Genomic DNA, 18,931 nt, shown 5'->3' with positions numbered 1-18,931 from the left:
AGGAGTAACCCCTAACACTCCAGGTGTAGCCCCATAATGAAACAACCAGGAACTTAAACAGATATTTGTATGCCAATGGTCAGTGAAGGTTCAATGATGAGCCAAAGGATAGAAACAACTTAAGCATCAACAGATAAATGGATACACAAAATGAGGCAAACACATACAAGAAAATATAAATCACAAGGGAATACAATTTAGCTACATGGAAGAATATATCCATAACATGGATGAAGACTGAGGACATTACGGTAAGTAAAACAAATTTCAAAAAGAAGAAATACTGCATGAATCCACCTAGATAAAGCTCCTTGAATAGTGGAGCTCAAGGAATTAAAACTGTTTCCAGGAGCTGAGGGGAGGAGGGAAAGGCAAGTTAGGGTTTCATGGGAACAGAGTTTTAGTTTGAGGCGGTAAAAAAGTTCTAGAGATAGACTGTCCAACAATGTGACCGTTTCTTCAGTTAGAGAAAGATGACTGGCACAAGCATAGATGAGAGATAGTTCTATCCTCCGCTAGAAAAATGTACCAATTACACTTCTCCATCTCTCACAAAAGTACCCATGTACAAATCACTGGAAATGGGGACTAGAAGTCACATTTTCCACAACCCACTCAAATATAAAAGAAATGCACAGTGAGATGATTCATTACCATACTGCTAGCATACTCCTCGATCAATACTTATCAATAGTTCACACACAGATCTTGAATTGTTCCGGTGCAAGAACACTTGCAAATAAACAATAGAATCACGAGAACTCAAGGAATCACCATACAGGTACTGTCATTTTTTCATTCTTAAGAAAATCCTATGTTTGACTGATGTTAGCACCAAAGAGAATGATGGTGGTGGCTGAGGTCTCTGTCACTACCACCAATCCTTCCCCTCCTCCACCGTCATTGTCATCATCATCATCATCAATTACAACATAAGGGAAAAATCAGAATCAGTCTTAAAAACAGCAGGCATGACCTAGAGTTAAGACTTTTGAGGAAACCTAAACCTTGAGACACAATTTATGTTAACTCTTTCAGAATAGGCTTTTGTGTGGCTAATTGTGGTTAACAATTTAATATCATCCAAAGAGGTAGGATATATAGCCAACAATTTTAGCTACACTAAAATTAAAAGTACACAAAGCACTACTTTTTATGAATCAGGATTCAGCATTAAAACTTGAAATATATGATAGACATTCAAAATACATCTGGTTCAGGCAGTGAATATTAACCTGCTGATAAGTCTGCTGTCATCATATTCCAAGCACTTAACATTTTACTTTAAGAACCCTTAATAGACCAATTTCTTCAAAATGCATGCCTTAAAATAAAGATCTAAGCACTGATTTCAAAACAATACGTAATGGAAAAATTTACTGATCTGAATTCGAAATATTCGGAGGGCTTGCAAATTCTAGAAACCAGTGAAAATATTTTCCATTGTTTAAAAACATTAAGGGAAGATTACTATGTTAAGTAACTAAAGTAGCACCAGCTTCATTTTTCATGTGTTTAAAATTTTTAAATCTAGACTTTACCTTGAAATGTTTAAATGTGCGCATACGGTGTTCAAAGCATTCCGCAAAAAAGTGTAGGGTCTGGAAAAATAAGACAAGATCTTTCCTTTCTTTTACTCTGCAGAAATGAAAGATAACATGATTAATAAGTATCTGTACACAAACCCCAAACTTGCTTTACATAAAACCTACCCCAAAGCTACAAAATATACTTGATAGGACTGGAGAGACAGAGGTCAATGTCTGACAGAGGTCAAACATGTAGAGTGTTTCTCTACATGCAGGAGGTCTGGATTTGATCCCTCCCTTCCCCCATGGATTTTCAGCCTTTTGGCTAAAATCAAGTGTGGATTTAATCCCCAGAACCCTTCAGCAGGCCAGTAGTGACCCTTGAGGAAAGCATGAACTAACCCCTGAGCACTGCTATGTGTGAGCACCTCCCAAAATAACTAATATATTTCCATAGACTGAATCTTATACTTTTGTGTATGCACCCCTGTGTGATTGCAAATGTTAATTTCTCAATCTAGAATGCTTCTTTTCCCCATTTTCAAATGTTTCCATCCTACCCATCTTCTATACTGCCTGAAATCTTCTGTGATGACTGGTAATAAAGAACACATCTGGTCTTTATCCATGCTTTGGGCACAGAGCTTCAAAAATCCTTGCAACTTCACATGACAGAGTGTATTTATTATGCTAATGAGGCAGCCAACTCACAGCAGTCCTGGATAACCTCGGGATGAGAGCAGTTCGCCAGATAGACCAACCACATAATTAAAAGGACTTTGAGCAAACCAGACTGCCAGGGAAGAGAGAGAATCTGAAGTTTTAGTTCAATCACACATTTAATCATTGAACCAATGACTGTGTTTAATCATTGAACCAATGATGATAAAACCTCTGTGCACTGATTTTGTACCCTGCCTCTTTACTGTATGTTTATTGTTTCTAGGGCTTTTCAGTGGAGACTTTATGGCATTCTATGTAAAATATCATGTCATCTGCAAATAATTATAACTTGACTTATTTACTGAAATACTTTGATTTCTCTTGCCTAATTGCTATAGGAAGGATTTCCAATATTATGTTGGATGGTGACAGAGAAAGTGGTTATCATTGCCTTGTACCTGACCTCAGAAGGGCTTTCACTTTTCCTCAATTTTAAGGATTATGTTATCTATGGGTTTCTTGTACATGATCTTTACAATATTGAGATAAGTCCCTCCAATTCCCCCCTCCTTTTGTTTTTGAGGATTTCTTTTCTTTTCTTTTCTTTTCTTTTTTAATCGAATCCCTGTGAGATGCACAGTTACAAAGCTATTCATGATCAGGTTTCAGTCATACAATGTTCCGATACCTACCCCTCCACCAGTATATATTTCCCACCACCAATGTACCAATGTCCCCAGTTTCCCTCCCATCACCACCCCAGCCTGCCTCTATGGCAGGCACGTTCTTTCTTTCTCTCTCTCTCTCTCCCCCCCCACCCCTGTTGGATATCATTGATTTGTCCTTTCCCCCTTGCCACTAGGAGCTTAGGTTTATCAGTCACACCCATCAAAGTGCTCCCAAGTCACTCCCATTCCTTTGTTTATCTGTAACCACTTCTACCAGTTTTTCTGCTCTTCCTCTAATCAAACTCTGTTAATTGGTAAGGTCAGAACTTCCTAGGACACTGAATATTATAACATTGCCTTTCTCTCTTCTTTATGCCTTTTGAATAATTTACTTTAAAGCTATGTCTTTTTTGTATAGACACAAGAAGACAATATTATGTTTTTATAACTTAAGACTTAATTGGCCTCGAATATTATTCCCTCCCGGCCATCTGCTTTCTCCACTTAAGCCTCAGTTGCCCTCAGTTCCTAGCACCCCAAATAGGGTCCCCGACGTGGGACGGGAAGGATCCAGGGCAAGCGGTGAGTTATGTGCTACCCTGGCATCGAGATGGGCCTGGCCAAAGTGCCTAATTCTTTTTTTTTTTTTTTTGGGTCACACCTGGCGATGCACAGGGGTTACTCCTGGCTCTTCACTCAGGAATTACCCCAGGCGGTGCTCAGGGGACCATATGGGATGCTGGGACTAGAACCCGGGTCGGCCGCGTGCAAGGCAAACACCCTACCCGCTGTGCTATCGCTCCAGCCCCATAAAGTGCCTAATTCTTAACTATAAGTTAAGAGCTTGATCATAGACAAATGCTGTCATGATCCAATAGTAATGATGAGACTGGGACCCTGCCAGGGATAGGAAAGACTGATCTGGCCTGAGCACTGTAGTCTGAGATTGAGATGGCCCCAGGAGAGCAATTCTATAAGCTTTAATGCATCTCTTATTGTGTCCATACAAAATGATTAATATTATGAATTCTTATATGCTTGCTGGCTGAGGAGAAGAGAAACACATTCATGGGACTCTGCCCTTGGGTGGGTCCTCCTGCTGAAAGAGAGATTCTGTCCTAGTGAAGTCATTCCCCTAAGGGACAGAACTATAACCCCTATGGATTGTAACCACACCTTTGGATAAGCCCCAGGCTGCTGGGGGACGGGGAGATTTAAGGTAGCTGTATGAGGGGGCAGGAGGGGAGTTCCAGAGGAGAGTGTATAGAGGGAAGATTGGAATAAACTGCGAGTGAGACCAACCATCTTGGCTCCGTTCCGTTCCTTCACCTGCCTCGCCGCCCGCGCTCCTTTTCTTTTTTATTTTTACACACACCCCCACCTCTCTTTCTCTTTATGGGTATTATATTATGGCTTGCAATACAGACACTAAGGGGTCATCCTGTTTTTTCCTTTACCTATTTTCAGTGTGCAGTTCTTATCCAAGTGATCATTTCTGTTATTGCCATAGTGGCTCCTTCTTCATCCCAACTGCCTTTCTTCCCAGCACCTGAGGCAGGCTTCCAACCATGGAGCAATCATCAGGAATCAGTGCTGAATCTTGTTAAAGGCTTTCCTTGCATCCATGGAAATGAGCCTTCCTTTCATTTATATGGTATATTACATATTTTGCATATATTGAATTGTCCTTTCATCCCTGGGAAGAGTCTCACTTAATCATACTGCATGATATACTTATTGTATTGATTTGTAGGATTTTATTAAGGCTCTTTGCATCCATGTTCATCAGGGGTACTGGTCTGTTTTTTTCTTTTTAGTAATGCCTCTGTTAGCTTTTCATATTAAGGTAATTTTTTTCTCACAGTGATTCAATTAAAAAAGTGAGATTTTTTATTAACTCTTCAAAAATAAATAAATACAGTCATGAGTTGTTTATACAAATCTTATATGATGCCTTGTATTTCTGAAGTATTACTATAATTTTATCACTTTCATGTCTAGTCCAATTTACCAAGAGTTCCCTCTCTTTTTCTCAGTCAGTGTAGCCAGTATGTTACTGATCTGATTTTTAAAAGAATAAAATAAAATGAATAAGTAAAACCACCCTTGGGCAACACCCAGCGTGCTCAGGCAGCACTAGGCTGGTGGTGCTGGGCACAGGGAAGAAGCACCTGCACTGACAGGAACCAGACTGGGGCTGGCTGCACGGAAGGCAAGTGCCTCAGCCTCTGCTCTTGCTCCAGCCCTTGTGCCCCCCTTGTAGGCTCTGGCCAGCCTGCGATTGTTTTTCAGTCTTATAGTTTGAGTCTGTGTGTATCCTAACAGTTCAAGTGAGTTTCTTGGGGAGCCACCGACATTAAAAACATATATACTGGGGCTGGAGTGATAGCATAGCGGGTAGGGCGTTTGCCTTGCACGCGGCTGACCGGGTTCAAATCCCAGCATCCCATATGGTCCCCTGAGCATCGGCAGGGGTGATTCCTGAGTGCATGAGCCAGGAGTAACCCCAGTGCATTGCCAGGTGTGACCCAAAAACCAAAAAAACAAACAAACAAAAAAAAACATATATACTGAAATAAAGAAACTTAATGTCATCTTTTTGAGTAGTTTCTGGATATTTCCGTAATCTTTACTTATTTTGTTTAATATAATGCCATCTAGTGTATCTTGCTATGCTAATTTAGTGACCAAGAACTCTAATTGTTGTTAGTGAAGTTTTAAGTTATAAGAGTGATAGCACAGCGGGTACAGCATTTGCCTTGCATGGAGCCGACCAGAGTTCCTCCGTCCCTCTCGGAGAGCCTGGCAAGCTACCGAGAGTATACTGCCCACACGGCAGAGCCTAGCAAGCTATCCATGGCGTATTCTATATGCCAAAAACAGTAACAACAACTCTCACAATGGAGATGTTACTGGTGCCCGCTCGAGCAAATCGATGAACAACAGGACGACTGTGTGACAGTGTGTGACCATAAAATTTCAATGAAAATCTACCTAGATGAAGTGTTTTTATTTGGATGCCTATTTCAGTGTGTTGAATATATATATGTATATATATATATATATATATATATATATATATATATATATATATATATATAGTTCTTCCTTTTTAGTCTGTAGGATTTCATTTGAAAGATTTGTTGGGATTTTTATGGTGACTCCCTTATGGGCAAATTTTGGTTTTGCGCCTGTTGCTCTAGAGATAGTGTTTGTATCTTTGGCTCTTTCATTTTAATTAAAATATGTCTTGGTTTTCTTCTCTTCAGGTTATTCTGATGGGATCTCTGCGCTTTCTAATTCTGGGAATCTAAAGTGATCTTCACTTGTATCACTTGTCATCCTGTTGCTCATCAATTTGTTCGAGTGGGCATCAGTAACGTCTGCATTCATTCTTTTGATGTCCTGTGGAATCCAGTCACAACAGCTCTAGTTCAGTGGTTGTCTCTAAAATGCACTACATGTCCGGCCCACCTGATTTTCGATGCCTTGGCAAACGAGGCAGCGTCCCTGATCCTCAATCGTCGACGGAGGTCAGAACTCTGGATTCCTTCTCTTTCTTGAGTGAAATGTAATACTCCAAGTATAGCTCTTTCCATTCCTCTTTGGGAGACCCAAATTGCGTTCTCATCCTGTTTTCGTAGGGCCCAGGTCTCTGAGGCATATGTTAGTGCAGGAAGAACAGTGGAATAGAAAAGATGTGCCCGGAGCCGGAGGTTCTTCATCCTCTTAACAACTTCTTCAATGCTCTTGAAGGCATTCCATGCCGCTCTTTTTCTCCTGCATAGTTCTGGCGCCAAGTCATTCGTCATGTCGAGTTCTCGACCTAGGTACACATAGCTGCTGCATTCAGAGATGTTTGCTCCATTGAGAGCAAATGGAATGTCAGGAACTAGTTCGTTTCTCATGAACATTGTCTTCGTGAGATTCAGCTGCAGTCCAACCTTTCCACACTCACGGTCGAAGTCAGCTAGCATTTGTGCCACTTGGCTAATGTTTGGTGTTATTAGATATGTCAGGTATAAATATGAGTAATAATCTCATGTTCTCCCCAAAAGTCAAATTCTTGATGGATTTCTACAGCATTTAACACACAATTTTCTATTAATTACTGTGATTACTTAATAACTGTCTTCTACATTAGATGATACATTCCACAAAAATCAAAATTTCTAACAGCTTTTGCTCACATCTTAATTTTATTTTATTAATTTACCATTGAAATATAAAAAATAAAATTTCAGGATTACAGCTTCACATCTTTATTATTACGTATATGATTTGTCTAAGCTTCCCCAAACCTCCCCATAGTTACAGTGCAATCCATGACTAATTTTACTCAGAGCAATAGTACAATGCATAGGGCACTTGCCTTCCACATGGCAAAACCCTGAGGTTACCAGAACTGGTCTCTGAGTGCAGAGGCGGAGTAAGCCCTGAGCACTGCTGGGTGTGGCCCAAATCTAAAAACAAACAAAAAATGACCCATCTACTATTTTCACCCTCCTTTCTCTTTCTCAGATAATAGTTGTAGTTTTCAGTCTAAAAGCTCATCGTATTTTTTTGTTTTTACCAGCTCTGCTTTAATAATGTACATTGTTCATTTGAGTGATTCAACCAAGCTATAATTGTTTTCAGTTTCCTTAATTTATTTAGCATTATTACCTCAAGGGGCACTCATTTACAAAAGGAAATACTGCATCCTTTGTAACATCTGAGAACCATCTCACTATATAAATACGCCACAATTTCTTTAGCCAATCATCCACTGATGGAGGCATATAGTTGATGCTGCTGCTGTGAATGGAGGGATGCAACTATTCTTTCAGAGCAATGTCTTCAAACTCTTACAGAAGTAATATCTAGGAGTGGTATTGCTAAATCATATATCATTTCCATTTTTAATTCTTTTGGGGGGTGGGGAGTCAGGATTTGGGTCGCATACCCAGCGGTGTGGGCTTACTCCTGGCTTTGCACTTGGGGATTACTCAGGGATCAGCCTTGTGTAAGGCAAGTATCTTCCTTACCTGCTATACTGTTTCTCTGGACCCTCCATTTGGGATCTTGTGCTCTGTTTTTGCTTTTTGGGTTTTAAAACCATAGCTGTTTGGGCTCTGGAACTACTCCCCACTGTTTGTGACCTCTCTGCTGTGCTCAAAAGATCATGTGATGTTGGGGATTGAACAAGGGTTGAGTGCATGCAGGGCAAGTGCCTTACCCAACGTAATACCTTCCTTGCTCATTTTCAGTTCTTTAAGAAATCTCTATACAAGTTCCATAGTGGCTATACCAGCAGTGTATTAGAGTTCTTTTTTTCTCTAAACTCTTAACAACACTTGCTATTTCCAATCTTTTTGATAAAGAATTCTCTGATAATCAGTGACGTTGGCCCTGGCACCATAATGTAAAATATGTAAGTGATGTTGAGCATGATTTCTTTTTGTCTGCAGGACATCTATATGTCTTCTTTGAGGAAGTATTTATTTATGTATTTTTCACATTTTTTTTGTTCTTGTTTGCTTTCTTTTTAAATAGTAATATATTAATTCTAATACCTCACATGTATAAATGTATAGTAAATGTTTGAAGAATGAGATAGAGTGCATAAGCTTAAATGTCACTTGTCATCCTGTTGATATTCGATTTGCTTGAGGGGGTGCCAGTAATATCTCCATTCATCCCTGTCGCGTGCTAAGGTAGCCTAATGATATCTGCTCACTCAAGGAAAAGGAAGAGCCTCCAACCATTCATTCAGGGTTTTGACGAAGAAGTCTAACCATCTCGTTGGTGGGCGGCCACTCGGTCTTTTGACGTCCTGTGGAATACAGTCAGTAACAGCTCTAGTCCAGCGGTCGTCTCTGAATTGCATTAGGTGTCCGGCCCATCTGGTTTTTTTTTTTTTTTTTTTTTTTTTGCTTTTTGGGTCACACCCAGCGATGCTCAGGGGTTACTCCTGGCTTTGCACTCAGGAATTACTCCTGGCAGAGCTTGGGGGACCATATGGGATGCCGGGGATCGAACCCGGGTCGGCCGCGTGCAAGGCAAACGCCCTACCCGCTGTGCTATCGCTCCGGCCCCCATCTGGTTTTTGATGCCTTGGCAAATGAGACAGCGTCCTTGATTTTTTTTTTTAAATTTTTATTAGAGAATCACTGTGATGTACAGTTACAAATTTATGAACTTTTGTGTTTGCATTTCACTCATACAGTGATCGTTTACCCATCCCTCCACCAGTGCCCATTCACCTCCACCAGTGATCCCAGCATCCCTCTCACCACCGCCACCCCATCCCCCACCACCCCACCCTGCCTCTGCGGCAGGGCATTCCCTTTTGTTCTCTCTCCTTTTGGGTGTTGCAGTTTGCAACAGAGGTATTGAGTGGCCTTCATGTTCGGTCTATAGTTGCTTTTTTATACTTTCTATACTTTCAGTTCACATCTTCCAACCTGAACGGGTCCTCCCAACATCCTCTACTTGGTGTTCCCTTCTCTATCTGAGTTGCCTTTTCCCCCAGCATGTGAGGCCAGTTTCCAAGCTGTGGGGTAGACCTCCTAGTCCTTATCTCTACTACTCTTGGGTGTTAGTCTCCCACTCTGTTATTTTATATCCCACAGATGAGTGCGATCTTTCTATGTCTGTCTCTCTCTTTCTGATTCATTTCACTTAATATGATACTTTCCCAAAAGTCCATAGTTTTCCTATATACAAATAATGAGACAGAAGAAAGTGACATGAAAAAAGCAATCCCATTCACAATCGTGCCTCAGAAAATCAAGTACTTCGGAATCAGCTTAACTAAGGAGGTAAAGGACTTGTACAAAGAAAACTATAAAACGCTACTTCAAGAAATAATAGAGTATGACTGGTTAAAGAAACTTTGGTACATCTACACAGTGGAATACTATGCAGCTGTTAGAAAAGACGAAATCATGAAATTTGCATATAAGTGGATCAACATGGAAAGTATCATGTTGAGTGAAATGAGTCAGCTAGAAAGATACAGACATAGAAAGAACGCACTCATATGTGGATTATAAAGTAGCAGAATGGGACACTAACACCCAAGAGTAGTAGAGATAAGAACCACGAGGTCTGCCCTACAGCTTGGAAACTGGCCTCACATGCTGGGGGAAAAGGCAGCAGAGACAGAGAAGGGAACACCTAGTAGAGAATGTTGGGAGGATCCATTCTGGGTTGAAAGCTGCGTACCAAAAGTAGACTATAGACCAAACATAATGGCCACTCAATACCTCTATTGCAAACTATAACATCCAACAGGAGAGAGAACAAAAGGGAATGCCCTGCCACAGAGGCAGGGTGGGGTGGTGGGGGTTGGGATGGGGGTGGTAGGAGGGATACTGGGATCAATGGTGGAGGAGAATGGGCACGGGTGGAGGAATGTAAACTAAATACAAACATGAAAGTTCATAACTTTGTAACTGTACCCCATGGTGATTCACTAATAAAAATTTTTTAAAGAAAAAAAGAAAGAATAGAGTACACGAGGAAATGGAAAGATATCCCCTACTCATGGACTGGGGGAATTAACATTGTCAAAATGGCACTACTCCCCAAAGCATTGCACACTTTCAATGCGATCCCTATAAGGATACCCATGACATTCTTCAAAGAAATGGAGTGAGCACTCCTGCAACTCATATGGAACAATAAGCCCCCACAAATAGCTAAAGCAACTCTTGGGGAAAAGAATATGGGAGGAATCACCCTGGGAGTTTGAACACTCTTGTTTGGCTAGGGCTTTGATGACCACTTCAGTCTCAACAGAATCAAAACCTTCTTTAAATGAACGAACGTTTGACAGAGTGGCATCTTGAACTCTTGTGAAACTTCAATGAGCTTGGTCACTGTGTGGATATGGTAGATCGTGCTGAATCTTTTTCGGAACTCGGCTTGCTCGCATGGTTGTCCTTCAACTAGTCTTCTGCCTATTCTATTCAGGATGACTCGAGTGAACAACTTGTAGATGACGGATAACAGGAACATTGGGTGATAGTTGCCAATGTCCTGGATGTCTTCCTTCTTGTACAACAGAACGGTCCTGCAGGTTTTCCACTGGAACAGAACCTTGCCTACGGACAGGTAGGGTGTAAAGAGCCGAGCCAGTGTATTAATGAGTACTGGCGGCAGATTCTTCAGGTGTTTGGGTCTGACCTTGTCTGGAACAGGTGCTGTACGAGTCTTTACCAACGAAATGGCGTGTCATATTTCGGAAGGGAAGACGTAGGGAACGACATATCCATCCTGCAGAATTTGGTATGTGGGCAGGTGGACGTGGCTGTCAAAGAGATCCAAGTAGAAGTCGCGAATAATCCTCTCCATTACCCTTCTGGAAGATGTAATAGATCCATCAGGACGTCAGAGGGCAGTCATCTTGGTCTTGTAGTTGGCGAAGGACAGGCGAGCACTGCGAATACTTCTGCCCCATCGGCCAACACTGCTGCTCTTCTCTCTTTAAGGTCTTCCTTTATCGCTTCTCTGCACAGCTTTGCGAGCTCGGACATTAGCTTGTGGTTGCCTGAGGCTCGTGACAAACCACGTTGGCGAATAAGCTCGAGAGTTTCCAAAGACAGGCATCTGTTTGTGGCTTTCCCACTCTCGACATTCCTCTTGCAGTCATGGAGGTGCTGAACTAGTCAATCGTATTCCTCGTCGATGTTGCCAATGACGCCATCTTCCCATGCTGCCGCAACAGTGCCAAAGAGCTCCCAGCTGGTGTCATTCTGGGAGCTCTCTTCTTAAACTTTGCAGACCTTTCTCCCTGCTCTGTGAAGTAGAATTTTGCACGAAGGAGACGGTGATCCAATCCTGTTTGGTATTTTGGGATAACAGCGACATCAGTCAGGCAAAACCTTCAACTAAATATGATGTGGTCAGTTTCATTGTGGAACTGTCCACCGGGAGACTCCCATGTCCAAAGTTTAGATTCAGCCTTCTGGAACTGTGAGTTACCATGGATCGTCTTGGTCGACGTGATGAATTCAGACAATCTCTCACCCTGTTCACCTAAGCTTAAATACAAGTTCTAATATGGTATTTTGATTTCAGAAATATTCTAATTATTAATTTATCAAGACAAGGAAAAGGTAAGCTGGTTAAGGATGCAGCTCAGGAGAAACTCTGCTGTTTCTTTGGAGTCAGGGTGGGTAGCCTCTCCCCCACCCCTGTACTTCTGGAGTACAGGGGTGGGGGGAGACCCGCAGTCCCGCCCACCACCCACACCTGCCACCCTGTCAACTCTTTAGCTCAGACCATAGATCTGGAAATGTCCGGACTCTGTGACCATGTAGACACCTCCGAAGCAACAAAACGCTTAATAAATTCTTAAACAGGGACTTACAAACCTGCAGTCATATATAACAATGTTGACAGAAATTTTCTAGATCTATTGATATTAATACTGCAACTCTGTTATCTAATCAATCTTAATCCTAGAATTGTATCAACAGTTGCCATTTTTTTCTATATTTAAATAAAAAAATAATTTTTTTAAATGTAGCTCTTCGGACCAGAGAGATAGTACAGCAGGCAGGGCGCTTGCCTTGCAGGCAGCTGACCGGCAGACATCCCGGAGTCCCGTGAGCCAACCAGGAGTGACTCCTGAGCACCCCACAACAACAAATAAGAATATAAAGCACATGCACCACCGCCAATCCCCAACACTGCAAAACCAAAATACAAAAGAAAAGAAAAAGCTTAAAACTGTAGTGAAAACAATCCCCCAAAACAAAATTATAAAATAACTTACCTAGAAACAAATTCACTTAATTCTGGATAGTTGGTGGGTTCTATTATATTGAGATCAGTAATAACGGAAGACGAATTCTCTTTATTCTGAAATTTAAAAAGTTTATACATCAGACAAACTTTTAAACAAAAATGAAAAAACTTTAAATATGCCAAGTAAAATACCATTAATAATAGGAAAATCTAACCAATACAAGATACTAAAAACACTGGGTATTTCTTAAAATAATAAAATGAAATCCTTACTCAAAACCAAAGATCAAAGTGAATTTCAAAAAATTTTTTTACTTTAATGCAAACACTGAAAACATAAAATATTAAGAGGAAATAAAAACAACTGATGATTCAGGGGAAAGTTACCAAAAAAAGAATAAAAAACTAAAAATAACACCCATCATTATTTAGAAAAAGAAGCAATAAACTAAGGAAAATATATTCCCACACATGACAAGATCTGAAAAATAAAAATGACAAATGGCATGGGCTAAAAAAAAATAATACAGAGGGAAATGAGGATTTACGTGGGGAAAAAAGTGTCTGAACTCACTAGATGACAACTTTAAATTAATACGAGATAAGATTTTTACTTCAAAATGCACAGAGATTTAAAGATACCAATGCGAATAAATATACTCAGACCTATCCGCATATCTGACTCTCAGTCAGTACATCCATTATGGAAATCATTTTGACAAAATATAATTAAAATATCCATATTTAATCCCAGGGGCCAGAGTGAGTAGGGTGTTTGCCTTGCACAAGACTGACCCAGGTTCAGTTCCTAGCACCCCAAGTAGTTCCCCGAGTCCCTGAGGGCAGTGAGGAGAAGCTCTGAGCACCCCTGGGTGTGTTACCAAGACAAAATAAAATCCCCCAGCCCCCCCAAAAAATCTCATCTATCCCAGCAAGTTTCAAGTTTCTCTCTCTCTCTCTCTCTCTCTCTCTCTCTCTCTCTCTCCCTCCCTCCTTTTCCCTCTCTCTCTCCCTTTCCCTGTCTCCCTCCCTCCCTCTCTTTCTCTCTCATTCTCTCTCCCCCACCCCCATTTTTTTGTTTGGGGACCACACTGGGTGGTACTCAAGCACTCTAATTTATAGTTTTATTTTTACCCTTTCTACAGCTCCTTGCACTCTTCTTCAGCTCTCAAGTTCTGTTTCAGATTCTCTATTCCCCTTTTTAAAGCATGTAATCTGATTTCTGGGGAGGATGGAAGTCTCACATCTAATGGGTACCAGCTTACTTGGAGATTAGATTCCTTTTCACTAAAATAATTGCATTTTGGATCATCTTACTGCTTTTCATTTTGAGAGAAAACATACTTAGTCTACCACTATCCAAGAAACGGCAACCAGGTGGAAGTTGGTAATGTAGCGGGTAGGGGGCCTTGTTTTGCTCATGACAAACCCCAGTTCAAATCCTGTTACCACATATGGTCCCCTGAGCCCCACCAAGAGATCTCTGAGCACAGAGTCAGGGGTAAGCCCCGAGCACTATCCAGTGTGGCCCCAAACCAAAAACCAAGAAACTGCAATCTATCTGATTTATTGTGCTGTATGGATGGCTTATACTGACATATTACTTCTTAAGTTCTTTCAATGCCTCAAAAACAGTGAGCAGTGCTAACACCAATCTGTAAACCTGGGGAACAGAACTGTTATATTCCACCTCCTCTGACAATTGCTGTGCCAAAAGTGGGTGATCACTGCATCTCTCATGGGGTTCAGCTGGATAGACTATAAGGTCACTTTTGGATCAATCACTCTACCAAGTATTGGGTGACTGTAACATGTTGGTTCAAAACTCATTGTGAGGTATGCTTGAACAAAATGGCAGCCGGGATCAAATGGTGACCTGCTGATGAGACAGCAACATTCCCAGAATCAAGGACCACCATGTCCCCATCAAGGAAGACAGACTTTTGGCACACACCTGGTGACAGGAAGCTACCAGGCTGCATTCCATACTTCCTCACATCCATCCCCTGCAAGTAACAGGCTAGACCAAGCACATTGGTTCCACTGGTCTGTTTCCTTCTCCCCTTTTCCTGCCCAAGAAAACTTAAAAGCCCTTGTAGTCTCTCCCAGAGTACATCCCTACCCCAGACTCATCAGAGGTTCATGGAGCTCTCCAGAGAACGCACCCCAATAAACTCCTGTTTCCTTCACTTACTCATTTCTGCCCTGTCTGTGCTGGACGGGGTTCCCAAATCTATCGCTCATATTCCTATGACTTTGTTACAGCATTGTATAGGTAAAGGAGTTTTATTATTTAGGTTATTTTAAATATTCTGATAGCTAAACATCTCCCTCTAGTGGAAATTTTCTAATATGGAGGGTTGCTGTGAATGAACCATTGCTTTTTAAATTTTGAAACCAACTATAAAAATCTGCTCAAACACATAAAATGTCAATGCTTTTTTAGAACAGATTTTTTAACTATCAATTTATACGTATATCCAGCACCGCTCTCTGCTGAGTTGTGACCTGGGTGGCCGCACATGTGTGGCCTCTCCGCTGCTGAATGACCATGATCCCGGAGGCCAGCTAAACTGCTTTTGGTACCAGCAGTTTCTTGCAGAAATGTCTCTAGACTGTAAACTAAGCCACGGCGCCATGCCACCCCAGGAGGGGAAAGGTCTTTCTCTCTCCGCTTTTCCTTTCGGGGCGGAGAGGGGCAGCGGTGGGGGGGGGGCGGGGAGAGAAAGGCATGGTGACCACCATCTTATAAGGACCACTAAAGAGAGGTACGAGATTGCAGTGATGCAATTTATGGCAGAAATTTCCCTGGACTTAGTTACTAAAATACTAAAATACAGAAATCCAAGATCTCATAGTTCTTCATTCTCAGCAATGGAAAACAAATTATCAAATGCTTCCTTTTCAGCAGGTCTAAGACTCCAAACAATAATAGTGAGGTTTTTTTTTTTTGAAATATTGAATGTAATCAAAGTAAAGAGAAAAGTAAAGTGAAAATTATCAGCTACACAGGCAGGGGGTTGGGGGTGGAAGGGGAGGTATACTGGGGTTCTTGGTGGTGGAATATGTGCACTGGTGAAGGGATGGGTGTTCGACCATTGTATAACTGAGACTTAAGCCTGAATGCTTTGTAACTTTCCACATGGTGATTCAATTAAAAAAAATTATACATATATCTTCTTTGATCTAGAAACTTATTATCTTTATCAATGTATACTTTGTCAATAGTTTTATCGATGTATATTCATTCAAGGAGGCCCAGAATGTGAAGATTTACTACTGACATGAGCTTCTAAAAAATTTTCATGATACTGTATGATTCAAAGCAACAAAGTAAAATAAAATTGTTGTTTCTTCTTTTCATTCCCCCAAGAAAGTCTATGAATTCCATTTATAACTCATCCCTAAAGATTTCTTACTTTAAGAACTGAAATTAGGGGCTGGAGTGATAGCACAGCGGGTAGGGCGTTTGCCTTGCACGCGGCCGACCCGGGTTCGAATCCCAGTATCCCATATGGTCCCCTGAGCACTGCCAGGAGTAATTCCTGAGTGAAGAGCCAGGATTAACTCCTGTGCATCGCATCGCCGGGTGTGACCCAAAAACCAAAAAAAAAAAAAAAAGAACTGAAATTAAAAAAAAAAAGCTGAAATTGCTTCCACATCTTTCCACATCTTATCAGACTAGTGGTTCTTTAGAAGAATCACAAAATTGCAAAGAGGCAGAGAAAAAGTGAGTGATCTATCATAGTCAGGAAAGAAAATTTGGTCTTTCTGTAATAAGTTAAGCAAATAAACTCAAGCACATTAAAAACACCTATGTATTTTGAAATGTGAATAATGACAACTTACATCTCTTTGGAAAGATTCAACGACAACTGTGTTCTATATCATTCTTTAAAAAAAAAAATTAGTTGAGGGTGAAATCCAGTGGTGTCAGGACCTCTGACCCTGAGGTGGAGGGATCGCAGGTGGTGCTGGGGATGGGAACAAGGCTGGCCACAGGGAAGCCAGTGCCCTACCCACTACACTGTGTCTCAGGCGCTGTGCTCTGAACCCTTCAGAGAACCTTGCCTTCCATTTCTCTTCTCTGCACCACCCCCTCCCCCAGCAAGCATCTGGGATAGAAACCAATATTTCTACATTGTTTTTGGTTGGGGTTTTTTGTTCAGTTTTGTTTTATTTGGGGGCCGCCCCTGGTGGTGCTTAGGGTTTAATCCTGGCTCTGCACTCAGAAATCACTTCTGGTGGGCTCAGGGAACCATATGGGGTGCCAGGAATAAAAACATGTTTCTACCGAGTGCAAGGCAAACGCCCCATGCATTCTACCAGAGCTCTGGGATCTGCACATTTCCTAACGCCAATTTTTCAGTGGTCACACAGCCATTAATAATGAAGATCAAACTTCTGGTCTTTCTTGCATTAATTTATTGGCTTAACAGAATGAAAATAAGGCAGTGTCCTTCAGAGGAAAAGGGAATCCTTTATTTGCTTATCCTCATTTCTGATGCTGAAGTGAAAATCATGACATAAGGAAGCATGAGCCACTAAACTAAGCTTTGAAAACATATTCTACAATTGTGTTCCAGCAGTAGAGAAAAAACTTCTAGAACTTTAAAGCACCTTCAAGTTCTTTGTTACATATGGCTCAATTAATTTATCAGTGTCCTCAGATGCTATTCTGACTACGTACTCAGGAATCGCTCCTGGCAGTGCTCAGGGGAACCATAAATTGTGCCAGGGAATTAAATCACAGTCAGCTGTGTTTGGGGCAAGCACTTTACCCTCTGTATTATCTCTCTAGGCTTATGCGAGCTGCAGGGTCTAAGTCAGTTCACACTGGGAATGTGTCTGGTGAGGCAGTGCTCATTCTTCAGAAACACACCACATTACAAAACATGGCCCCATATTGTAACTTTATCCTGGATCTGAGTCACGATGGTGTCAAACTACCATGTGCTTTCTTTCAGAGACTTAAGGTGAACAAAGCATGTAACTTGAATAAAATGAAGTAGAAATATTCCAGTCTATTTGATCTCTAAGGTCACAGCCTCACTAAGTAGCAAGTCTACTAGTCTTTGGGATTAACTCATCTTGAATTGAAGGCTTGGTCCCCTCAACATTAAGAGAGGCCATTTCTATTTTCACTTGAATATGTGGATGAATTCCCTGGGAGCAAACCAGAGCAATTACCAAGGAGATAAATATCGAGAGCAGAAAAAATCCATAGGACATCAAGTCAATTAGGATGCCCCAGAGCAGTTTCTGGGCAATTTCCACAGTGACCGTGAAGATGTCTGAGGTCAAGAAAATGGACCTCAGGTGGTTGATTCTGCCAATGTGATGGGCTATAGGCTAGGACATGGGTGAACATTTGTTGTACCACCATTCTTGAGTTTAAGATCACACTGACCACAAAGGAAGAAAATGGGATTAGTGTGACAAGAGAACCCTAAGCAATGGAACATCCAGAGATTTCTAGTGGAGAAGCCTGGGGTCACTGGCATAGGCTACCCACCCAAAGGGAACCAATTCATTTGAGTCTATGTCCTGTTTTGACTGTGGTGACCCTGCCTTGTGAACCACCCCAGTGCCATACCTCAACCATGCCTGTCATGCCTTCAACAGGCCTTTGCTGAGCCACACTGTGGACATTCATGGTCACCCTGACAGAGCTGGGGGATAATCAGAGACAGATGGGAAGCAGAGACACTGGGCGCTCTATCATCAGACGAGGGACATAAGAAGAGCTAAGTACCTTTCAGACTCTCTAGACCACTAATGACAACTGGAATTGTGGACAATAGAGTCCTAGGAAGAGTCTCAGAGGGCTAGAGTGCAGGCTGTGCATGCAGAAGCCCTGGGTCAAATCCCGAGCACTGCATGGTCTCCCAAGTACTGCTGAAAACACTCCCAAGTACTCGGCCAGAAGTAACTTCTGAGCATTGTTGAGTGTGATCTCAAATCATAACAAACAAAAAGAGAAACAAAGCCTATAGCCCAGGCCTCTGAACCCACTCTAAACTATGTGGGGGTGGCTGCCAAACACATAAAGATACAGTACCTTGATGGTCTGACATTTCAGTACAGACTGCAGACTGCCTGTACTGAAAACCAAACAGGGGCCAGAGTGATAGCACACTGGGTAGATCATTTGCCTTGTACCCAGCCTACTGGAGTTTGATCTCTGGCCCCAGATATGGTTCCCTAAGCCTGGCCAGGAGTCATCCCTGAGTAGAGCCAGGAATAAGCATAGGGCAGTGCTGGGTGTAGCCCCCAAATCAAAAATAAATGAATAAACAACAACCAAAAAAAAAATCCACCAAAAAACAAGTT

The 18,931-nt window shown here is 41.6% G+C and overlaps 1 protein-coding gene across 1 annotated transcript in view; it reads right to left on the bottom strand.

Annotated features, from left to right (window-relative positions):
• Positions 1–18,931, bottom strand: part of CENPP (centromere protein P) — a 225,955-nt gene that overhangs the window by 185,379 nt on the left and 21,645 nt on the right. Inside the window, exons 4-5 of the mRNA XM_055128778.1 lie at positions 12,627–12,712; positions 1,542–1,638 (exon numbers count right to left, since the gene is read on the bottom strand). Of these exons, the coding sequence (XP_054984753.1) occupies positions 1,542–1,638; positions 12,627–12,712 (183 nt within the window). The remainder of the gene's footprint in view (positions 1–1,541; positions 1,639–12,626; positions 12,713–18,931) is intronic.

The sequence above is a fragment of the Sorex araneus genome, chromosome 2 (assembly GCF_027595985.1).
Source record: "Sorex araneus isolate mSorAra2 chromosome 2, mSorAra2.pri, whole genome shotgun sequence".
Classification (NCBI taxonomy): Eukaryota; Metazoa; Chordata; class Mammalia; order Eulipotyphla; family Soricidae; genus Sorex; species Sorex araneus.
The sequence above is the reverse complement of the archived record's forward strand: the minus strand, read 5'-3'. Positions and strand labels throughout refer to the sequence as shown.